Here is a 25,453-nt window from a genome sequence, read left to right as displayed (position 1 = left end):
ATGTCAGCACCGGTAAAATGCACTGACTGTGCACCTTCGTTTTCAATGATAATGATAAATTTCCACTGAGGATATGACAATGTCTGCCATATGCGCTCGAACCCATTCTTATGCTGTGAATTTCCTGCTGATGATGACGGTTTCCTGTGATTAACTGACCTAGGTAAACGTTGGCATCGATGGTCATTAAAGGGGAGTACCTGCGAAGTCCCGCACCCATGTCGGCGTGAAAAAGGTTCGTTGAAAAGCGGCACATATGTATACATTGCCACGTACTCAGTGACCCTAGATGGTTCGTCGGTTAGTTTCTAAGGCAGTTCCCTCAGCCCAGCAGGCTGATGAGCTACCCATTCGACCACGGACTAGCCAGTGACCCGGGTAGGAGGGAAAACGTTTAGTGAGAAACATACATAGTTAGCTCGTGCAAATTGCTTGAAATACTAACTAATGCTAACGCATTAAAAATCTAGTCAGTGAATTTATTTGTCGAAAGCAGCATCTCCAAATTCTTGCCATCATAGTGCGTCAGTACGAGTTGTGCAGCGAGACAGCCCAACTATTAGGAATATGAGTATTAGAAATACCATCAAAAATGAGAGTAAAGGAAACGAAGGAATTTGAACGTAGGTTTCTTTTTTTGGAAGATGACGAAAGCCTTCTCTTTCAGTTGAAATAGCTATTAGCCAAAGGATAAAACCTTAGTTCCAATTAGGCGGAAAGCAGATGGGACGCTTGTTTGGCACCGAGGAAGTGTACGTGCAGAACATAGCTACTCAGAAATGGTACACCGACTCGCGAAGCTCTAGGCACGTTCACTTCATAGCACCGGCTTATGCCAACCACAAACTATGTCCTGTGTATCGATTCAGGCAGTTCATTGACACACCAGGCAAGGCACACGACGTGTATATCAAAGATGGTTTATCCTTGTCATTATGTTTGAGAGTGTTACCAAAACTGCACTCCCTGTCGTTTATTATCCGTAAAAGACTGGATCCAGTTCCCGCGAGAAGTGACGCAAGTCGCGGTGGGCTTTTTGAGCAACAAACGATGTAGATGCAGCACACCACCCTTAAAAATGTTACGCAAACTGGATAAAAGAATTTGTTACCCGAATGTTTATATACACCGCGCGACACAAACCTAAGATTTTTGCATGATTCACATCAATGCACTCTATTTTATTGCGCCAACTTGGGCAATAAGTACTCTTCCTGCTGTTCGTGCCCTGAAAAAGAAAGTGATAAAGCCTTTGCGTAACATTTTTGTTATTGTTTTTTTGCGGGTGCTCATATCTCTACGTGCATAGGGAAAGTTCAAATTGTGTGGAACAATTACCACCTTAGCAGTAAATGGCGCTTGGAAGCGACTCGAAGCGTTACATGCTTTACGAACAACGCAAAATTTAGGCCGCTGCTCTTGGAGAACATCAAAGACCACTGAGATTAAATTTATCGAAAATAGGCCGGACGCATGGCAAATCTTTAGGCTAGGCCAAGTAAGTGTGGCCCAAATACTGCCTTTGAGCAAACATATTACTTAGAAAACTGCTCGGGAGCTCTACATGTGGTCAATCATTTAAACGACCTAACAATATCTGCGCCGCATTTAAACTATTTGGTTATGTTTGATGCATCTGAAACCCTTAACGCAACCTTTTGAAAGAAGCAGCTTTCTGTAAATTGGGGCTGTCATCCTCTGAGGTTGCTGGTACATCTACATTCATAAAATCAAGTGTTGTTTTCCCGAAAAGGGTAGTTAACTAGATAAATAAACCAAATTTTTATAGGAAGAGAAAATATGATGTGTGTGGTCAGCTAGCCATCAGTGCCCATGTTTCGAAAGGAATTGATATATTTATAATCGGTGAGTTAGTTTTATACTTTGCACGCTGCATTTTTGACAACCCATTGTGTGCTTTCATTCTCCGGTTCCGACTTTGATGTACCCTAAGGCTAAGGTCACAAACGTAGGTTTCACACCGGAAGAAATCGGGTACTTTCCCAGTTTACTGTGTGCGTTTATCTTGCAAATATACCATGTGATGTTCTTCTCTGCTTGTTTTTTCTTTTTGTAGTTCCAATATATATTTATTTATAAACCACATGGACCGCATAGCAGACTTCGACGTGGTTTTGTTGATTGCTTGGTTGGCGCACAATATTTCACAACCGGCAACAATGTCCTGTTGGCTAATTAAAAACCGTCATTGTCCTTTTAATTACTTACTTTAGGAAACATGTAATGTTTGCGGGCACTGAATACGAGCAATGGTGACTGATATCTGCTCAGCAGGAACCCTAGGACTTGCGCCACTTTGTACATAACTGCCATTTAATGTGCTACGAGAACAAGGTATCTCGTAGCACATTTCAAGAACAGAACTCTCGAAATTGGTTCTGATTTTAGAACTGAACCAAACATACCTGCACCACTGCTCGGCTTTCATTTTATAACTGTAGAACACGTGCCATGTAATGAGTATTTAAAAAGGTTACTCCATAGTTTTATTAGCTTTTCCAGCATTTTGTTTTGTTGTGCAAGCAATGGTCGCCTCCTAAAAGGTCAACCATCTGGAAAGTAGAAAATCGATATGCCCAATAGCCTATTTCAAAGAAAGTCTGTAAAACATAGAATGGTGCGTGTGTGTGTTACTGCAAGTAAAGATTTAGTAGCGTGATCAGTGCATTGCTTGTCTGCGTCGTTTGCTGTCTTTTGGCCCTCTATCGATGGAAACGTCATACAACTAGCACAGTTTCCTGTACTTGAGCTCCTAGCTTACAGTGAGTTGCTCGCATTAAAGGCGGCCGTGAAATATTCGTTCGGTCACGGGGCTTAGTATAATATAAGGGGCAGCTCCATTCTCTACACCAAAGAACAATTCATTAGGTTGCATAAAAGTCCTTTCGAATCCTTGTGAACGGGCAGATACGTTAAGCCCATTCGCTAGCTCACGAATTCTGTTCGCATTAAAAAAGGGTAATTACTCTGAACTCACTTCACTCTGTCCCAAACACCATTGCAGTAATTAAGTCTGGCTGCTCGACAATCACATAGCTGTCCGCTGGACGAAACTAGAACAGGTGTACCGCTCACTGCAAAATTAAGTTGTCATGCGCCAGCAGGCCATATTGCTGGGGCATCTATACAGGAAACACAGAGCAAAGTATATTTTGCAGTGTTGGTGCACGTAATCCTCCGTTATAAATAGCTTTTACCGCTGCATTACACTTTTCAGAAGGCAATGTGGTACTGACGCACGTACACCAAATTGTGAGCGACATGGTTTCGTGGGGGCTCTTCTTCAGCGTTTTACAATTAGTGATTTTAGGTGCGGTTTCCTGCTTCATATTGTGGGTGATCGAACGTCGTCACAAGCATGGCTTGTTTAAACGACTTGGAGTGCCCGGACCCAAACCGGACCTGTTCTGGGGAAACTGGACGCAGCTCAAGCGGGATCGCATACAGGTTAGGATCCTCCATTCTTTTTTAAACAGTTTTCTAAAAGCGGTATTGCAATATTTCAAGGATGTCCGTCAATATGTTTATCACTGTTGCCCGCTGGATTTCCCTCTCTCTAGGGAGTCGAGCTGGACCATGAGCTTCTCTATATATTGCAAGCAGGGCGTTACGTGCTGTGCGAATATCTTCATACCTTCGTTCAGACTATCCTTAGAGTACTGATGGTGCGCATGTGTTCCAGCTTTATTTTTTCTTCAACCTTACATTTAAGTATGAGATAACGTCATCCACGTTGTTGTTGTTTTATCCTAATCAGCACTTCTATGGAGTGATTCTCATCACATATAGTACTTTCGGCTATTCATAAGTTAAATGATGCCACACATGTTGCTAACATCTCCACCTTATCTCCTTGCTGCATGTTATCTATCTATCTATATATCTATCTATCTATCTATCTATCTATCTATCTATCTATCTATCTATCTATCTATCTATCTATCTATCTATCTATCTATCTATCTATGTATCAGAAACTGTAGAAAATCGGAAAGTGGCCTACCACAAGCGAAGATAAAATTTCGAGTCGCTGTTCTGCTGTTCCACTAAAGCAGGCGGCGTTTCCAACAGCACAAAACTTCCGATACCTTCATCCGTGACATTGCATTAACAATAGGAGGAATAAAATATTCTTCAAAAGTGAGACCACGGAAAGCTTTCTCTTCCTGGTATTTCGAGACAGCTTGGCTGCACTATTCGGTGCCAATTTGCGACCTAGCATCTCCTGCGTGCAACACGGGGTCGGCACGTGCCCGTGATCCCACCGGAAGGCACACCCACCACCGAATAAAGGAACGCGTGTGCGTCCTCTGCCGCGACAAAGCATGTCCTCCCATTCCCGATGAGGCATTAAATGCACGGCGAACTAGCCCTGGAGGCAGTTAGTAACAACAGGAGGATAGCCACAAATACCTATAACATGAAAATAACGGTCAGTATACCACACCGTGCTGCTTCGAGCCCTACCCGGCAACATCAAAGCTATAGGTGTTTAGTCTAGAAGTTCTAAAAGACGAGCAGTGGTGCTGAACTTTTCAGACGGGCTTCTGTTTAATATATCGTGCCCCAGCTAACGTTAGCCAAGCTATATAAAAAAGTAATGAAGACACAAACACAGCGTCACATACAAATAACACCTACGATGTTCAGTCGTCAGATTTTGACTACCGCACACCGTTGGTCTTTTAATCGCAGCTTGCACCATGCTTTCTCTCTCTTTTTTTTAAATATTGTGGCTAACGTTATCTGGGACAACCTACATACCGAGGATACAAAAAACTTCCTTGCTAAAGAAAGGAGTGCTGAATGTTAGAGCAGTTTGAAATGTCCTGCGTAAAGTTTGCCTCTTTAGGTTACTGGTGAGCGAAACATACCATCTAGCCACTTCTCGACAAGTTGAAGCAGTTGCTCTCAGGCGAATTTTTATGAGAAAATGAGAAATATCAAATAATATAAATTTATACAGAAAGTATACATACAGCCAATAAGGACACGATCTGGCTGACAGCGAGTGGTGGTTTGTAAACCAGGTACTAAGTAAAAAAGGGTGGTGACAGCACCGCCTTCTTCTCTAACAAACTCCCTGCTGCATTCTGCACAGTGCACACATTTGTGGAGAGTAGTCAACTCTCTACTAACAAGTCATAACACGTGTCTTTGATGCAGTGCACAATCTAGCACCCTGCCAAAACATTCACTGCGCTAATGCATCTAAATATCTAAAGAAGCCTAGGAACATGTGACGTCAGACTGTAGCCATGAGCACTGTTGCTTAAGGGTTAAATTCACTGACTTTGAACTTTACTTTCCCTAATAATAATTGCGCCGTTATTGATAATCAAAAAGCATATATGTTTTGAATATACTCCGTCAGTGCAAACATGTGTTTCCCCTCATTCTCCCTTCAAGTGACGACGACGTTAAAGGTAGTGTTGACCTTTTGTACCGACGACCACACGCCCAGATGCGCTGACGCTTTCACCATATCATTTCAAGATTTCCGAGCTCTCTCAGCGTGTCATGCACTCTAAGGCTCACCCTACGACAACGTTATATCCTATGCAATCTGTGTTACGCTACGTCTTCTGTTTCAGCGGTTCTCCCGGTTTCATCCAGAAAACGCTAGGAGCTCGTTACGCCGTCACGCTGTACCTCTGCTAGTCTAGAGAGCAAGTCAACTTCTACGCCCTTTGAACAAGGCATGCAGTCAGTGGACCGACCGTCAGTAGTATATACAAACTTTTGTGCAGGGTGTCCCACCGACAAATTTCACAGCAATAAGGAAATGGCACATATATGTAGAAAATAATTATATATGAACCATGTGTTTTTATCTGCACCAAATTGTTTTTTTTTAATTGCCTGTGGCCGAAACCAGAATTCTAACGTTGAGCTAAATTACTCGTAAGAAAGCCATACACTAATTTATACGTAATTAGCATAAATATGATAGTTATTCATTACGCATTTTCATTTCTCTTTGATGTAATGGGCCACCTCATCGAGTAGTTCAGACCAGTTACATGCAATATCTATAAAGTTGCGCTTTTCTGCGACTAGGTTAAGGTTCCTTAATTAACTTCTTAGTTAATGAGTTTTAGTACATGTTGCACTTGCAGAATTGGTTGAGCCAGTAGTCTATACCTACATTCCCAACCATTCATTTATTTTTTTCGGTTTGAGTAAGATATTGCAGTCACTCATGAATGTCTTTTTTCTTATTTGTTTATTTCGCGCACGGAGAGACGGAACGAGGGTTGGGATGTGTTTTTTTTTCTCTCCCACATGTGTTCTTCCTTGACCTTCATGTTTCACCGGTGGCGGCCAACTTGGCTACGATGCCCGACGTGTAACAATACTCGCCAATGGGGTTCTTTAGTTTTCCTTCTTACTTTCTTAATTCGTGAATTAAGTTTTAAGCGGGAGGCTGATGGCTGAAGTTAGTGCGTTCACGTGCAATGTAACATCGACAGTGATGTTTGTCGGGCGACTGCTGTGCCCAACATTTTAGACATGCTGGGAAAAGAAAACGTAACCCACCTCGCTGCAATGCCAGAGCAAAAGGAACGCGCTAGGGCGTTCTCGAGTTGATCACGCTTCGACTGAAGAGCGAATAACACAGGCTTTCCGTAATTATTATGTCTTTTTAAATAATTTTACTATTGCGATAGTGATTATGTGGACACTCCCGGCGAATTATTACCGCCGTCCTCGCCATCGGCGTCATTGTGACCCTCGGCGTACGTTTAGGTATATGTATGCTACATTCCATGCCATGCTATATGCCCTGCTGTCACACTATTCTATCACACTATTCGATCACTAAAGTTGCCCATACCAGGATTTACACTTACACTCTTCGCTAAGTTATTCGTCGGAATTTGGAGAACGGCAGTCCACAAAAAAATTTCGCGAAACATAACGTGACAGCTCGAGCCTTTGGTGTTGAACTGTTTCAGAATATTAAACGTGCGGAACAGTGGGGAACGAATGCGGCTACTTACGGGCAGCGTAGTGGTGTGCGATGTTACTGCAGAACTTTTACGGTGTGCCAAAGTTTTTATTGGTGCCAGACACCTTGGCGCATGCGCGTATATCGCGTGCGCGTTAGAACCACGCCCCAAGGCCAAGCGCAACGCTAAACCGTGTTATCACAATCAGTTCTTCACCCCCTTTAGGCTGCACTATCTCCGGTATGGGCCAACGAAAGAGGTTATAGAAACATACAGGATAAGGAAAAGTGATGGTTTTGTAACTTGTTCTGTAACTTACCTTACTATATTTACTTACCTTATTTATACCCGCCGTGGTTGCTCAGTGGCTATGGTGTTGGGCTGCTGAGCACGAGGTCGCGGGATCGAATCCCGGCCACGGCGGCCGCATTTCGATGGGGGCGAAATGCGAAAACACCCGTGTGCTTAGATTTAGGTGCACGTTAAAGAACCCCAGGTGGTCAAAATTTCCGGAGTCCTCCACTACGGCGTGCCTCATAATCAGAAAGTGGTTTTGGCACGTAAAACCCCAAATATTATTATTATTATTACCTTATTTATTTAATGTAAGGCGACGTAAACGCGACCAACGTGGCACTCTGTCCTTTCTATGCTTATAAGTAAACGCAAACGCAGAAGCGTTTACCTAGGATTCTTCGCGTTTACAACGTGATGACTCCTAGAAACCGGCGAACGGAGTCCTCAGCATAGCACATCAGATTAAGATATGGCTTCCGCAGCGGTCGCATTTCGATGGGACATTTCGACCAGGGCACCCGAGGTATAGCGAGATAGTCCACGCAGCATCGCCCAAACACAGACCGCATGAGGCGGTTTGTGATTGGGCAAGCCGCCAAGGCGAGACGCGAACCTAAGGAACAGTCCGGATTAATATTTTTGGTGTACCCGTTGCCGCTTCGGTGTCCTAGAGGTGCTGCCGAGGTGTATGAAATCAAGGCACAATGTTTGAATTCGTGAAATGTGAATGGACGCGCTATTTGCCACATGCATTGCGAAGGAGCTACTAAGCATAGTCGCGTAGCAGGTACAGGGCGTACATAAACAAAGCATGATTTCTAAGGCGCAGGTTTGCCTTAGTTTACGGCTCAGTGTGCTTCTCATACCTTTCACGCGGCGGCACTGCAGCCACCTGCTGGAATAGAGAGCTTTGGTAAACAAGCTGCACGTTGCCTGACCCAGACATTTACTATGGCCTCAGAAGTTCAGGCAGACGGCTCGCGGTCAATGTTATCTGCATTCTCCTTTTCTAAAGCCTCAGAAGCCATTCTCCAAGGGGCAGCCTGAGATCTTCAGGCTGCCCCTTAGGGGCACAGCTTGGTTGGACAGGTTCACTACTTCCTAACAACGTTGTCCGGTAATGCCTACTAGAGCTTGCTGCTATATTTCAAAAAACTGAAACAATACGCCTAATCTAGAGATCTTACCGCAATTATCCAAGGTGTCCTCTACTTTTATTTACATTTATTTAAAATTTCTTCCCCACGCTGTCTACATTAAAAAAGTGATCTTGGGTCTCATTAACCTTTGGCTCTTGCCTTTCAACCTTGGCATTTGTGTGTCATGAATACCGAGGATCGGTGCGCAGTTTATTGTCTCTTTTATTTCATCTTACGATTCAGCTTTCCCCAAATATCTTCAATGACTATGTTTACAAAAGAGCTACGACATTCAGGAATAACTCAGAAAGTTCTTGGACATAACGATACGCTCTTCTGGCTCATGCTAATCTCTAGGCGTAGCAACGTCCGCCTACAACAATAATAACCTAGACTTGAATAGAAAAGCGCATTATCTGGCCGGTAAATGCTACCGTTCTCCTCTGAGCAGGATAGATAAAGAGACCCGAGGGCTTGGTAATACGTCACTTACGTGAACAAAAACAGATAATGAAGCGACGTAAGGCGCGGGGAAAATTACGTGTAATACGTTTGTTTGAAATGTTGAAATAAAAGCGAGAAGCGAAATGAAAGTGGACGAAACGACAATAAGCGTCACTTGAACATCTAGAAAACGTACTATCATACGTATAAGGAGTACAGTTAGCAGGCACAAAGTTAATCATTGCCTTTAATTATCGACGATATGGCTAGACTTTTTAAGCAATATGTGTACTTGAGGTTCTTTCAAATCTGCAGCTTACTTCTGCGCTCAGCAGGTTGTGGTTGTTACGGTATGTAATTAAACACAGCTCTAAATCTCAAGGTGCACATTTAAGCCAGTCCGCTGCAAGCTGCCTTAGGTAAACTGCTGACATCTTCCTAAAAGTGATGTTACAAATGCAGGTGATGCACGAGTGGATCGCAAAATATGGCAAAGTGTTCGGTATCTACATGGGCGACAAACCCCACATGGTCCTCACCGATACCAATATGATCAAGGAGTGCTTCATCAAGCCATCGAAAATTTTCCAGGACAGACCAATGTTCTTCATTGATGCTGAACCGTTTTCTAGCGCGCTGACTTTCTTAAAAGGTACGTATTCTGAATTAAGAAACGCATTCGCTGGCAATCTTACAGTTGAAATGGCTACAGCAACACCAGTTCTACGTGTAAAGAGGGGAGGCTGTCCACATAGGCCAGTAAATCCGGCTTGTTATTTGAACCCGGAAATATAGTGCCTGCTTCCTATATATCAAGGTGCATATATATATATATATATATATATATATATATATATATATATATATATATATATATATATATATATATATATATATATATAGTGTCGCAGTACCGGTCCAGAAGTCAACAAAAATTTCAGCTGTTGAAACGCCGACTCGCAGTCAGCAGTCCACAAGTATGGGGTGTCTTTGTGAAGGAGAGACGTGAGGGGAGAGGCAAGCTGTGCGAAATTCTTGATAAAGCGTCGGACATATGAACAAAGGCCCAAAAAGCTTCGCAGATCTTTCACCGTTTGTGGCTGTTGGAAGTCGCGAACCGCTGCTATCTTTTCAGGGTCTGGTCGTATGCCGTCTTTGTCGACCAGAAAGCCTAGTAGGAGGGCTTGACGCTCACCGAAATGACATTTCTTCGAGTTTAAAATAAGGCAAGCTTGCTGGATACAGTCAAGAACGATCGACAGGCGCTGATTGTGCTCGTGAAATGTCCGGCCGTAGATAATGACGTCGTCTAAATAGCACATGCAAATTTCCCATTTGAGTCCGCGGAGCACGGTATCCATAAATCGCTCGAATGTCGCTGGAGCGTTGCATAAGCCAAAGGGCATAACGTCGAATTCAATGAGACCGTCAGGTGTCACGAAGGCTGTCTTCTCCTTGTCTGAGGGGTGCATGGGAATTTGCCAATATACTGACCGCAAATCAACAGAAGAGAAATACGACGCGGAGTGGAGGCAGTCGACGGCGTCATCTATTCGTGGTAGGGGGTACACGTCTTTCTTTGTGATGGTGTTTAGGCGGCGATAGTCCACACAGAATCTCCATGAGTTGTCTTTTTTTTCTTGACTAGGATCACAGGAGCAGCCCAAGGGCTAGATGATTCCTGGATCACTCCTTTTTGTAACATTTCTTCGACCTGCTCGGCGATGACTTTTCTTTCTGAAGGTGAAACGCGGTAGGGCTTCTGACGAATTGGCGTTGCTTGCCCTGTATGGATGCGGTGTTGCATACGAGACGCCGGTGGTATATGGGACGCTCGTTGGCCTTGAGCAAAATCAAACACTGGGGCGTAGCGAGCGAGCACAGCTTCCAGCAGACACTGCTCACTAGAAGACAGCGACTTGTCAATCATGCGCTTACATTCAGCAGAATTATCATAGTTGGAGTCGGGGTTGGATTTTTTTTCGGCAGTTGACATTTCGACCGTTCCGACGCGGACAACGGCTTGTTGATCAAAAGTTGTCAGTTTAAGTCCTAGCGGCAATGTTATAGATTGGGTTGAAACGTTCACTGTCCACAAACGAGTACAACCATCAGTAGTGACCACGAAGGAGCGAGGGACTATCGCATGTTTCTTGAGCGCATTGTTATAATCTGGCTCAGCTAAACCACAACAAGAACCTGTACGAGGGCGAGGAGTAGTGACAGGTACAAACATTTCAGTCTTAGGGGGCAAACACACATCTTGTGACACGGTGAGAACGTTGGCGGCATCACTGGTGCTATCTGTCATTGAAGTTCGCGCGTCGCGGCGAAGAGAAATCGCTCCACTTCCACAATCCAAAGTTGCCCCCCACTCACGCAAGAAATCAATTCCTAAAATAATGTCATGCGTTGTACGTGCAAGCAAAGTAAATTCACTTCTAAATGTCTGCTCCCCTATCGTAACTGAAACAGAACAGACCCCAAGTGGGCGTAACATTTCCCCGCCAACTCCACGAAAGGTAGCGGTCCGATCCCAAGAAAACATAACTTTTTGTCCAAGACGATTTTTGAAGGACAGGCTCATAACAGAAACTGCCGCCCCAGTGTCAACTAAAGCAAAAGCACTCACATTGTCAACTAAAACGCACACTTTGTTTTTAAACAATTTTACACAAGGGGGTCTTTATGAAGATGAACATATTGCGGCCTCACCCCCATCGGTCGCACCAGCTAGTTTCCCAGCGGCGGCGGTGATAACGAGCGACGACGTGGTGATGGAGAGCGTCGTTGTCGTGTCGGTGGTGGTGTCAGGCTGCGATCGGAAACGGGGGAGTCACTGCGGTTTGCGCGTCCCTGCTGCAGCCGCTGGAAGGAAGTGGGATATGGCCAGGGCTCATCAGCGGGCACGTGGTGCGTGTAGGAATTAAACCGTGGAGCACGCTGCTGGCGGCGGTGGCAATACCTAGCAATGTGGCCAGCCACACCGCAGCTGCAGCAAGTGCGGGAGTCGCGGCTTGTCGCGGGTGACACCGGTGACATGGGTGTTATAGGTAGAAACGCACTCTCAGGGTGGTTGTACGAGGGAATAGCCCGCGGAACAGATCGTTGTGGTGCATCTTGTCGGCGTCCCAGACTTGTCGGTTGCGGTGGCAAGTTGCTGCTCTCCGTACGATCAGCATAGGTCCTGCGAGGTTCTCGAAAACTCTGAGGTGCCCAGGTGGACGGTGGCACACGAGAACGATGATCAAATGCACACTGATGGCACACATGAGCGTCGTCAACAACTTTAAGGCGTTCAAGCTCTTCTTTAACCACTTGCCGAATCACTGAGGAGATGTCGCCGTGGGTTGGGACGGACAAACTTGCAATAGTAGTAACATTGTCCAATCGTCCAAACTTTGGCCCAATCCTTCTCATTTTCAGCGCTTCAAACGCCCGGCAGTGTTTCTTTAGATCAGACGGAGTACAAAGATCGTCCTTCGTTATAAGAAAATTATAAACATCTTCAGCGATTCCTTTAAGCAGATGTCCTACTTTGTCTTCGTCTGTCATGGTGGCGCTGACGATTCCGCATAATTTCAGAACAGCCTCAATGTACGTTGTACACGTTTCGCCAGGTAATTGAGCTCGTCGGGAAAGCGTCTGCTCAGCCTTCTTTTTCTTAGAGATTGGGTCCCCGAAGCACTTGGTGAATTCTTCTACAAAGTTATCCCAGCTTGTTAGAACGCTCTCGTGGTTTTCAAACCAGAGGAGCGCGGTTCCAGCGAGAAAAAAAACCATGTTATCGAGCTGCTTCGTAGTGTTCCAGTGGTTGTGGCGACTCACTCTGTTGTAGTGTTTAAGCCAGTCGTCGACGTCTTCGTTGGCCTTCCCCGAAAAGGTGGGTGGCTCTCGCAGCGGTGTCCAGTAGTCAGCCTGACCTGCGTGATAGCTGTCTGGTCCGCCGCAGGTGGGGTCGTCATTGCCTTCTCCGGAATCGGCCATGTCCGCTGCTTGTGGTCGTAAACCGGCCAAGCGCCTACTCCGTCGGACAGTTGGTAGAGCTGGGTCGTCCAGGATCGTCCAAGATCTACCCCGCACGTCCACCAAAGATGTTACGAATGATGTTTCGTTGTATGCATTCGTAACAATATATATATATATATATATATATATATATATATATATATATATATATATATATATATATATATATATATATATATATATATATATATATCTTTATGACTCTTAGCCATCGTTGCCGGACTCTAGCCGACTTCCTAGTCTCGGCGATGAGTTCATTTGTCTGGTTCAATTGATGAATTTGATGCGGGTTAACAGCAGTGGCCATAGTATAGGGCGCGTCACTTGCGGCGGAGCACTCCGCTCCCCCAGGTGTAGTGAAGGGCAGGATTGGTGTTCGCGCGAATAAAAAAAAATGTTCACCAAGACCCCGTAAACTGACCATACCATGAAACGTAGGAATCAGCCTGAGCAAGCTTCAGTGTATTAACTGTTATGTCACTGTTTCAAACAACCCGAACAAGCAATCTTAAAAACGAAGCTGCAAACGCATAAAGGTCAGCCGGACATCGTCGCTAACAGCTGGTTGGGCTTTAGTATTTGCCCACAGGGTGTACAAGCATACAAATGTACCGACTTGCAAGGACTTCAACGAAGCCATACGGTAAGAAGCGAAAGGCAAGATAGGTAAGAGGAAGAAAAAGACGTGCATCTCTGCTTGTTCGCCGGATAGCGCCACTTTCTCAAGACTCGGACTATCAGGGAATTTTTAGTCCAACTAATACTGCGGGAAGCAGCAAGACTTATGGCACATACCATTAGTCAGGTCTCACACTACCTGTACCTGTTGAAGCCGAAACTTTTTGCTCTTTTTGTTACTGTGACAACATTTAAATTAAATTCTGTGGCTCTCGCCAAAGCCACGATCATATTATAAGGCGCTCGGTAGCGGCGAACTCCGGAAGAATTTTGACCGCGTTGGGCGCTTTTTTTATTATCATTCAAAAGTTTGCCCCGGGGCATAGAAGGTGAGCCTAAAGCAACTAAACGAGCGCTTTTTCATATTGTTCCTCTCAAAACAACGCCGGCGCGGTCAGGATGGAACCCACAACCTATGTGACCGCAATGGCCACTGTCGCAGAAGTGTAGGATGCTTTATTTTACCAAGACATTAAAAGACAGGTGAACAAGAGATTAGGCAGCAAGCCGCAAATAAGTCGAGAGCGAGAGGCACAAAAGATTTGCATCCCTAAGTCGACGACTGCGCTAAGATCCTTAATACCATGCACCCTTTCGCATCACCAACGAACCTGGGTCTTACGACGGAACGCAAATGTCCCCAGCGCAGTTATGCATAAATCATCTCTGAGCCAGATGATCCACTCTAGGGATAAATAGGAGGACAGGCGGAGGCACGCTGGCTTCACTTCCTCTGGCAGTAGCTACGGACCCAATGTGCGCTATAGATTTACTGGGCTCGTCTGGCGATCAAGAAGTCGAGCGCTTAGTGAGGACGCAGCAGCAACGGCAGGCAGAGCGCGAGCCTACACACCCAGACAATGGACACGCGGGTTACGTACAAGCGTATGGGAATAGCACCCATACGGGCCTCCGCATAACCTTCATCAGTGAAGTGAAACGTCACTAATTTTCAATGCGTAAGCATTTCTGTGCTTACCCAACGAGAGAAATATCCGTCTGTCTGTCCCGTAAAACGATCGCTTTCAAAATAAAGCCCGCAGCAGCGAGCGACTTTACCTTCATGCTGCATGTCGCTTCAACGCGAACGAGGCGGCGGGAACATAGCGCTCACGAAGCTGTCAACGCGAAGCGGCGTAAACACAGCGCGCGAAGCTATCGGTAGGCGGCACTCTGTTTGCGTCGCAGGCTTTCAACATACGGCTCTTAAGAGACTTTTGTGCGCACAAAGACAGGACGTCGAACCAAGAAGGGACACAAAACATGCGTAAACTTCAAATGGCTTTTATTGTGACACCTACATATATATATATATATATATATATATATATATATATATATATATATATATATATATATATATATATATATATATATATATATTCCACAATCAGGCAAAATACAGGAAGGCAAGAAAACAACAACAAAAGAAACAAAGACGTGAGAAAGCTGTATAGCCACACGTGCCTGAGAAACCAAAACTTGTCACTGTACAAACGAACTGACCCAAAACGCGACGCTTCTGAACTACATTTCAAGCTACGGTCCGCGCGACCGTGCCGTACACGCAGCCGCTTCTGGTGTACGTTTCATCACGGTTCATAATGGTTCAACGTCGATGTATAAGGTGCTAAAGAGCGATAAAGGCTTATTATGATCGGAGCGCCATCAGCCCACCTGACGCCGTCACCTGCATCCGGCCGTATGAACCAGTTTGTGTTGCCGCAGCGCTGTCGTTCGCACTGGCCGGATCAAGTTTAATAACGCTGATAATGACATCGGACTGATTGGAGATGAGCATGTGGCACAATGCTTACGCATACTTGAACACTTCCAGACGAGTTTCGCCATGAATTTTTTTCCCAGCACAATATTCAGGATCGACACAAATTTGAACACGACTCCCATTCTTTGCTACTTCGGCCGTTTCAAGCCTATCTATCTATCTATCTATCTATCTATCTATCTATCTATCTATCTATCTATCTATCTATCTATCTATCTATCTATCTATCTATCTATCTATCTATCTATCTATCTATCGTCTTAAGCCAACGCTGTGGCCCAGTTTGCCTACCTACTTGGGCCACTAGGTATGTGCTCCTGGTCATGACGCCATCGTGGTCGCTATATTGTCATCATTCCAGCTTTGTGATCTTACTCTCTTCATGCTGTCGTCACCACACTTTCTATTCCGACCCACTCGCCCAAGTTGAAAGTTTGGGTCACTAGATATGTGTTCGGGGTCGTGGTGCCGTCGTGTTCGTTGTATCATTGTCATTCCAGCTTTGTTAAATATCTCTCATAACTAACGCTATCGTCGTCACGCTGCCGTTTTACAATTGTCATCACTTAAATAGCATCATCCCATTGTCATGTCATCGTCGTCATACCACCTTCATCGTTCTGTCAACGTCAATCTTTATTTGTGATGGTATTGTAATCATACTCTCGTCATTCAATCGCGATTATGCCGCCCTTGTCATGGTGTCATGGTGAACGGTATCATGCATCCCGTGTAAGACTGTAGTGTTATGCCATCGTGCTCCTGCCATCATCGTCACTACAGCTAAGTCGTCCCATTCTCGCCATGCTATCGTCGTCATTCGCGATACAGTCATTGTCAAGTCGTTGTCATCCTAAACTTGTCGTCATCCCAATGTTCCCATGCCGTTGTCATGCCATTGTCGTCACTGCATCATCATCATAGTCGTCGTCCTGGATTCGACGTTATACCATGGTCAGGGTGATGTCGTGCTCGTTTCAACGTCATCACTGTAAATTCGACATCCAACTCTCGTCACCCCGTCGTGGTCATACTGTTGTCGCCATGCCGTCACGGTCACGCTGTCGTTTCACCAACGTCCTCACTTGAGTACTATCGTCATCCCACTCTTGCCACGCTGTCATTTCACCATCGCCATAACTTCAGTATCGTCATCCCATTCTCATAGTGCCGAAGTCGTCGTACTACCTTCAACGATCCGTCGGCACCTTTATTTATTCGTCATTTCATCGTATTCATGCTGTCGTCATTCAATCTTGATTATGCCACTGCCGTCATGCCGTGGCACAGACGCTGTCGTGCATTCGTTGGCATGCCACTGTCGTCATGCCACCTTGGTCGTGCGAATGTCGTCAACTGCGCTTCATCATCTGGTCGTTGTCACACCGTCGTAAATGTTTCCTAAATTATGGTAATAAGTTATACGCAGAAAAAACCACCATGTGCGATTTACGCACATCCTTCGGGATGTACGTCACGACATTCGGGATGTACTAAGACAAAACGCTAAGCTTCTCGTCACATGCTAAATATGCAAAACAACGTGCCCTTCGTGCTATTGGTACTGTTTGTCGTATATTGCATGGCTTTCACTCGCACGTTCCCTTTCCGAAACTCTATCCTACTTGTGTGCCTTTCATTACTAGAGTATGTCTCTGCAGTTTGGAGCGGAACGTGCAAATCTAATTTTGACCTCGTGGAACGCTTCCAGAATAACTTGACATCTATTTTCAACATGAAAGAAGGTAAGGCGTGCAGACACGGACACAATAGAAGACAACCTGACAGCACGGCATTTTTGTTGTCTAGTTTTCTTGTGTCCGTGTCTGCAGGGCTTACCTTCTTTCACGATGAACCCACAACTAGCTCAACATTCTGTAATTACAAGCTTCACGTCTAGTACTCCGACATCACATGCGTGTTCTACTTATCTGCACAATCCTGCACCTTTAGCTTCGTTAATTGGTATTTGTTTTCGCCGACCTAGATCTAGGCCATGGTTTACCCGGAATTGTGCGTGTCGGTTAGAAGTTCTGATTATGTGCGGATTTCTGCAACCATCGACCGGCCATACTAGGATGATATGTGCTACACTCTCCGCTGAATCCTGGCGTCAAGTTAGGTTTCACCAGGAGTGCCCCAAGGTTCGTTGTGTAGCCCCAGGAGACGATCGCCGCCAGAACAAGAAATGCGCCGATTGGATGAGGACAGCGAACCACCACATGGAATTCTAGTGAAGGGTGAAACTTTGACAGTTTATCCCTCCACTAAACAAAACATTTGAATATTATCACACCAGGTGGTACGCCGTGTATCAGATGCATAGGATGCGGCGCAAGGCTGATGTAGAAATCTTGAGGAAGGAAAAGAAGATTATGGAGGTGTATAAATATTGATGTAACGAAAAACTTGTATGGCATACCTGAATGATTCAAGCAAGCTAAGTGACTGTTATTCACCGTCCCGTTTCAAAGAGAATTCCATTAAATCAGTATCATCATCATTAACATTGTACTGTACCATGCGCATGCGCGCCGCGTAGCATCGATACGTACAAATGTTGCATTGCAGTTCCGGTATGTTCCACGAGTTCCCCGAGATGTTGCAGTTGCATATAGCAGTTGCATGCTACATGTAGCTGACCCTGGATGTAGCAGGCTGGGTGACTATCTGTCGTCATACTGTTTCTAACGTGATGCCATCATTATCATCAACATCATCAACAGCAGTGTACGGTGCCACGGGTCAAGGGATGTGGCATACGCGCCACGTAGTCTGGATGCCTGTGTTTAATCTTCGGTACACATTATGGCGCCTCCTCGCAAGCGACGAACTATAAGAAGCGAACCAGGCAACATCGGGCTCAGTAGACCACTGTGCAGAGAGCAGGACAAGCCGCAGCTCGGTGTCGACGCCGGGCGGACATCGTCCTCGTGAAAATGACGCGAAGATACTTCGCCGCGAAGACCTGTCGTGCTTGGCGCCGGAAATGGAGCTCCTATGTGGCCGCTCCTCCAGCTTTCGCTGTAACTGCGCTGCGTCTGCGGCGCAGGCCTATGACTTTTTTACAGCTGCCAATAAGCTAGGTAACATTTGCGCTGCCGCGAAGAGATAGAGTGAGCAACAGAAAACGCGGACACACGTCTGTTTCCTACAACATACGAACAAGTTGGTGGACTGTGGTACTGGTGCGGTATATAACCTTCCTCTCGTCAGCGTTTTTGTTATCTGGTTCTCTTGTGTGCCTGTTGGCACGTCTTACCTTCTTTCACGATGAATACATACGAAATAACTCAACTTTCTGCAATTTTAATGCATTTTCAAGCCCAACTTTTGCCGCTATGGCAACCATAGTTTGGCCTCTCGCGAATACACATAAACTCACAGCTCTAAAATCAGTACGTATTAAACTAAACCTTTGTTCCTTCTTAAGATGGTCCATTCTATTGTGCATTTCCCAATGCTTCTTAATCATGTGCAATTTTCCGTGCCGAAAAAGTATACCATGAGTTTTTCTTCTTTTTCTGCCCGGCTTCGCCGCGTTAACGAATGAACTATGGCTTGAATACAAAAAATATGTAATAAGTATTCTGCCTGTATTTACCTATTTTGGATTTCATTTCCTGTGTTTTGTATAGGTGTATAGATGCCAATTTTATCGGATTACCTCCCTTTTACACCCGCATTTTCGTATTTTATTTCCCCATTTCTCTCTGTTTCTCCATTTCATATTCTGTCTGCCACATTTCCCTTGTCCGTACATATTTTTCTCGCGTATAACTTTTTAGGTGCACAAGCAGCAAGGCTTTGTGGCTGCCCCTGGAGATACGTTTGATTGATTCATCTATTGATTGTTTATTTCTTGAAAATTGTTGTTAAATAGCATAAAGTGGAAGCCACCCATTCTTTACGAAATGTCTCTTTACGAAATTTCATCTGCTGTCTCAGACAAAGTGACACGGCTACCAGGTGTTGCAAGCACTCTACATTTTTCTCCGCTGCAGGCGAGAAGTGGCGAGAACTGAGGTCGCTTTTCAACACGTGCTTCACGACTAGCAAAGTCAAGGACCTCTTTAGCGCCGTCGACGTGTGCACGACGGAGTTCGTGAAGAAGATGGACGCTCTCAGCCGAAGCGGGGACCCAATCGACGTTTATCACAACGCGCACTGCCTCACGCTGGACACCCTCGCGAAGACGGTCTTAACTTGGCAGGTATGCAAAGGCCTCAGTATGTCGGTTTTTCTTCCGACATCTCCAAAAGAATTTAAATCAAATGCTGCAAGACATATCGCTATGCTTTTGATCCCACTAGACTGCTATGCGAATGGCCCAAATTGAATATGTGGGGAAATAACTTTTATCCACACAAATTGAAAATCAAATCATCGTTTATTAAAATGGCTTTCTGCAACGTTCAAGGAATTTAAGGAATGTTTATCAGTTTATTTAAAAAATGTATTGAATACATTTTAGTTAAACAGTCAATTTCACTTATTCAAGAATTCCGTAGTTATTATCCGATCAATAGTACGATCTTGTTCGCGAATCAATTGCGGCCGCAACCAAATTGCCCCTCAAACGCTTCTGTGCCGGGCGGACGTCGCAGCTAACGGCGCTTGCGATGCAGCACGAGCTCGTCGAAGAGCGATCATATTTTCCAACACGATTAACATTTGTACATTTATGTCATCCGTAATTAAGCATCATTGGTTTTCTTCACGTCGTCGACGCGAAAAGAAGACGTACTAGCCAAGCAAGCAGCCTCGCTAAGACGGTCGGTGTGTGCCGTCTGCTGTTGAAACGCTCTCGCATCGCGGTTCTCAGCTCGCCAGTAGCTTAGTACAAGTGTGCTAGGAGCCGCTTTGGAGAACAAGCACACGTAGAAGCTAATTTTCCTGAATTGGTGACTACTTCGTGTAAGAAACAAATTGCACCCCGCGAGAAAATATGCGATAAGAAACCGACCCGCCCACTCTGGAAGGCCCGTCAGAGGACGTCACACGCCAGCCGCGCTGTCACAGGCTGCTGACGAACAACGGTGTGGTTGTCGGACGGGCCGGGCCACGAAAAGCTGCCATTTGTAGGACTCTCGGCGTCACATCCGGCACAACGGCAAGACAAGACGCCTCGGTTCCGGCTGTCGTTTTGGCGCGTCGGACGCCGAATCGGACCGCGTGCCTCCCGCTTTACCCTAGAAATAGGAACGAAATACGAGGACGAAAAGAGGGAGAATAAAGAATAGAAAAAAATTGCACTAGTCCCGCGCACATGTGGTGATGCTCAGCAAGTATATTCAGACCTGTTCAGATATTCAGGTATTCAGATATTCAAGGTATTCAGATATTCAGATATTCAAATATTCAGAGACCTGTCGGCTTTAACTAATGCAGTAATGCTCGCTTTGTTTTCTGCGCTAGCGACGAGCACAGCCATGGTCCAGGGACATTCGTTCGTGAAAACGGCCTTACAGCATTTTAATGCTGTACGGAAAGATTCACGCTCAACGTTGCACCAGCGGACAAAGACACAAAAGTCGTTGGATAGTTTCTTCGTGTCTGCAAGGGTCACACGTAAGCGTGTCACCTATTTCGATGCGAAACGAGCAAGCCTTCGCAAATGCTACGCCAAGTCAGACGCGGCACAACAATGTAGCATCAGAACAGAAAATTTGAAGGCACATGTTATGAAAAAAAAAACATTGGCCTGTTACAGTTCTAGCCAGGAAATAAGCTTTTATTATTGCATCGGTTCTGGAGTGCGGGATCGAATTAAAGTTTTCAATAAATGCTCAATACACATGCTCACTGACAAGGAACCTTTCTGTGCCCTTGGCAATTTTTACAACATGCCCGTAGATTCATCACAAAATTGTTTGCGCACATGATTTAACGGTCCCATATCCAGGTGCGCATAGGATGCACAATTCGAGCAGAGAACTAAAAAACTCAGTGCCCTTCCACTCTTTAAGGATGGCCAGCGAAAACTGTGTTTGTGGGCCCCTTAATGGCGAACAGCAGCTCCGCCGCCGGTAGGCCTGGCATTGTACTATCTTCGGGCTCGGCCCACGTATGGGGAGTACTTAACGCCTGCATCACCTCCGCCGCGGGTCGGCCTATCTTTGCACTATCTTCGGGCTCGGCCCATTTATGGGGAGTACTTAACGCCTGCTTCACCTCCGCCGCGGGTCACCCTGGCATTGCTCCATGTTCGTGCTCGGCCCACGTATGGGAAGCGCTTAACGCCGGGTCACCTTCGCCACGGCACGGCCCGGCATCGCACTATCTCCGGGATCGGCCCATGTATGCGGAGTTTTTTTTTTTTTTTTGCTTACAACGACACGAAAATTTCCTTGGACGGTAGAGGTATACAGCTTCGCTGTAAAAATAAAAATTTTCTATCAACGAGCACGAACGTTCATGGACTTACGGTAAGCTCAGATTAGTAGGTGTCTATGATATTTATGAGTCTTCTTCAGACATTTCAGTAGGGAAACACGTGTTAGATGTTTACTTGCTTCAATTGTACAAGGAAACTAGCGAACTTTACAGTTTTTTACACACCATTTCTCTCTTTTCAGGTGAACTTTCAAATGGACGAGGATAACCCCACAGTCTCCAGGCTCTGCACAGTATTCCAACAAATGGACGAAACGGCCATAGAGAGCTTTTTTGCCTTCCCATTATTGCGCGCGGCGCTCCGATGCGTCTATCCGTTCTCAGACTTTTGCAGGAACATGAGGGAAGTCTCAAACGATGTGCTTAAAATTTTGAACTGGCGAAGAAGTCCGAAGGCACCGCGAGAGAAAGATGTGCTTCAGTACCTGATCGACCTCCAAACGGCAAACGAAGGCGCCACAGAAAAAACGAGGAGATACGCACGTGCCCTTAACGACAGCACCCTGTTGTCAAATATTATCATGTTGTTAGCCGTTGGCTTCGATAGTACCTCTTCTTCGCTGGCTTTCGTGTTCTACTTGCTGGCAAAACACCCAGAAGAACAAGAAAAGATTCGCGCCGAGGTGGTGGCAAAAATGGAAAGCTTAAAAGCTGCAAAAATAGACCGCGTCAATGACCAAAGTACTGCGTCAGACCAACAGGAACCAGAAAAGCCAGATATAATCAAAATGCTTCACAAGAACAACGCTTCTCAGTTCTACGAAACGGACAAAAGCCACCAAAAGCCACAGGGGCAAATGCAGTCTAACGCAAGTGATGCAACGCGCCGGGACGACACAGTCACAGGAAATGCGAACATTGAAGAAACGCTCCAGGAGTGTACTCTCGAAGCAGACGACATACTAACCCTCGAGCGTCTGGACATGGTTGTACGCGAGGGACTACGGCTTTACCCCGCACTGCCTGTCATGATCTTGCGCGAGTGCGCCCAGGACACGACAGTCTTGGGTCACTATATTCCCCGTGGGACAACGGTCGTCGCTCCCCCTTGGTACATCCACAGAGATCCGAAGATATGGAGTGATCCGGACGAATTCATTCCTGACAGGTTCGCGAAGAGAGAGCAAAGCACCCTGTCTTCTATGTATTTTCCCTTCGGCCTCGGATCACACATTTGCCTCGGCCAAAGACTAGCTATGCTGATGATGAAAACTGTGCTGTACAAAACGATTTATGCGTTTGAGCTGAGCTTGAGTGCAGAGGAGTCAGGCCCAATGAAAGTGAAAGTACCGGGCCTCTTACTAAATCCTGTTGACCCATTGCGGCTTCAATTTAAGCGTAGGTCAGGTGCACGCAAAAAGTTGATTTAATTCGGATATGGTTCACCTGTTTCTCACTTCCTGTTCTCTCAAAACCATCACCGCCAAAATAAATCAGCTCGGAAAGTATCACTTGCATTCTTTGTGTAACTTAACAATTCCTTTAACCAACTTGAACTATGACGAGGAAAAAGTGTACGTTCAATGCAAAATTTTCTGAGAACGCAAAGATGGTTGAACATCGTAACTGTATCCTGACTAGGGTAGCCATATACGGAGTCCACAAACCAATTCTTCGCTATGTCGACCATAGTGCTGGCACGCTGTCCCCTTGCCGATAGCTCAGTTAAATTCTTTGAACCCTCGTGCCTTTCATAAGAGTTCGTTTGAGCACAATTTGCGAGCCCTCTCGAATGCTGTCGTCGTGGTGTCACACTTGAGCTGGTCCCAGCATAATAATAAAATTCATGCCAAGGTATCTAGGTCAATCTGTGCGCTCTACAAAATTAGAAACCTTGTTCCCAAATGGCTGAAATGGCAGTTATATCACACAATAATACATTGTCATCTTTACTATTGTATAGTGATACGGGGGTCTACAACCAAAACCAATCTCATGAGCTTGAAACATTAGTGAAAAACGATACGATATGTCGAAAATCTCGGACAACGACCCTACCGGTTTTTACTTTTTCGAACACTCTGTTCTAAATGTGAATCAATTATATTAGTTTAAATTGCTTTCTTACGTCTATAACGAAAGCAAGCTCGATCCTTATAAATATCTTGAATTGCACTCTAGTAGCAATGTGCCTTACAAATTAAGGCACGACCATTGCAGAACTCCACTTGTGAGGACCTACTACGGAACCCAAATGCTCTCACACCTAATTCCCAGTCTTCTCAATAGACACACACAGGTCATAGAAATTATTCAGAAATTCGTGTCCCTGCACTGTTTCAAAAAGAATGTTAAAGCTTACCTCCTTTCCTGTCCTAACATTCAATAGGTTGTGTATACAGAATGTTTTATGATCCTAGCGTTCCTTATATGTACGAATTTTCCTCTAAGATTGTATTTAGGATTCTAATTTTAAGATTTTCCTTTAAGCTTGTACCTTGTTCGGTTTTTTACTTTGTATAAAACTGTGTTGTGTATGTGACGGTAGTGTATTATGTTCTTTCTGTTTCCACAGGCTCTGAGTGTGTGTATTCGGGTGCTTGGGTCCCGTCAGGCAGAACACATCTGCCTTTTGTCCTTGTATCCGAGACCTTGTTGTCTGAAATAAAGACTATTATTATTATTATTATTATTATTATTATTATTATTATTATTATTATTATTATTATTATTATTATTATTATTAACAGTCAGTTATATTGCAACTCACGAGAAGCGGTAGTGGAACTTGATTTATGTTCTCGGGCAACTATAAGTGCTAAGTCCACAAAATTATGATGTTGGCTGTTCATTTACAGGACAATGACAAAAGGCAAATGATGCGAGAGCTCTCGTTAATTTTGTTTTTCTTCTTGTTTTGTTATTGAGTGTGATTCATTCATAAAGGTAAAAAGATATTCCACAGCACTCAAGATCACGGCTGGCACACGACGAACGGCCATAAAAAAATCTGCGGTTGAGCAGAAATGGGAAACGACACCTGAACATACCGCAGAAAACATCACGTGTCAAAAGAGGTCTCCTAATTCCTACAAATATTTCCTGTCAAAGGCCCGGCGAAGAACCATGCAGAAATAAACAGGGTACAGGGACCCAGGTTACGCCCACCAGAACAATGTGTGAGTCAGCGAGTCAAAGATCTGAGAACTGTTCGGACCGATGACAGGAGCCAAAAAAGTTTTTTATTCTTCATTTTTTGGATTTCGCCGCAAGGGGTCCAACCGAGCGGACTTACTCTACATGTGCTCCAGATTCAGCGAGCAGTTCTTTAGGATCGACACCTCGCAATGGCTGACTGCCTGCAGCATTTGACTCAGCTCAAGAAACGCCATTCAGACAGACCACGTGGACAGAGGTGAGTTTATTTTTCGGGCAAGTACTAATCATGAAAGTTGCAAGGCGTAGGCCGCGCCCAGCTAAACCTGCTGAGGATTGCTGAGCCCCGTTGTCCGAAGCCACGCGCCTCGTGCCTCGAGATCCAAGTGCATACCGGGCCACCCGGCAGGTTTCTTTAACGTTTATTCTCTCGTGAACATAGTCACAACTTATCGTTATGAAAGTTGGGCGAACGAACTCCCCGGCAGTAATAACAAATGCTGAAGCAGAGATGAAAGACATGTAACAGACCTTCGGCAGCAACAGCGGAAAGACACTGTGCAAGACCAAATGGTTGATGTCGCTTCTAGCGCGATGCCAGACGAAGAAAGAAT

At 45.2% G+C, this 25,453-nt stretch overlaps 1 protein-coding gene across 1 annotated transcript; it reads left to right on the top strand.

Annotated features, from left to right (window-relative positions):
- Positions 1 to 3,237: 3,237 nt before the first annotated feature.
- Positions 3,238 to 24,260, top strand: LOC135899044 (cytochrome P450 3A4-like). Its single transcript, XM_065428290.2, has 4 exons — positions 3,238 to 3,468; positions 9,317 to 9,506; positions 19,352 to 19,560; positions 21,926 to 24,260. The coding sequence occupies exons 1-4, from the start codon at positions 3,283 to 3,285 to the stop codon at positions 23,111 to 23,113; spliced, it is 1,773 nt and encodes a 590-aa protein (XP_065284362.2). The 5' UTR covers positions 3,238 to 3,282; the 3' UTR covers positions 23,114 to 24,260.
- The last annotated feature ends 1,193 nt before the right edge of the window (positions 24,261 to 25,453 follow it).

This window comes from Dermacentor albipictus, chromosome 7, assembly GCF_038994185.2.
Source record: "Dermacentor albipictus isolate Rhodes 1998 colony chromosome 7, USDA_Dalb.pri_finalv2, whole genome shotgun sequence".
NCBI lineage: Eukaryota > Metazoa > Arthropoda > Arachnida > Ixodida > Ixodidae > Dermacentor > Dermacentor albipictus.
Note: the sequence above shows the minus strand (reverse complement) of the source record. Positions and strands in the feature narration are given on the sequence as shown.

Bases quoted from the DNA above. Each gene is read 5' to 3' on its own strand.
- LOC135899044 (XM_065428290.2), top strand. From the start codon at position 3,283: ATGGTTTCGTGGGGGCTCTTCTTCAGCGTTTTACAATTAGTGATTTTA. The intron at 9,507-19,351 runs GTACGTATTCTG...TCTCCGCTGCAG, and splicing joins CGCGCTGACTTTCTTAAAAG to GCGAGAAGTGGCGAGAACTG. The intron at 19,561-21,925 runs GTATGCAAAGGC...CTCTCTTTTCAG, and splicing joins AGACGGTCTTAACTTGGCAG to GTGAACTTTCAAATGGACGA.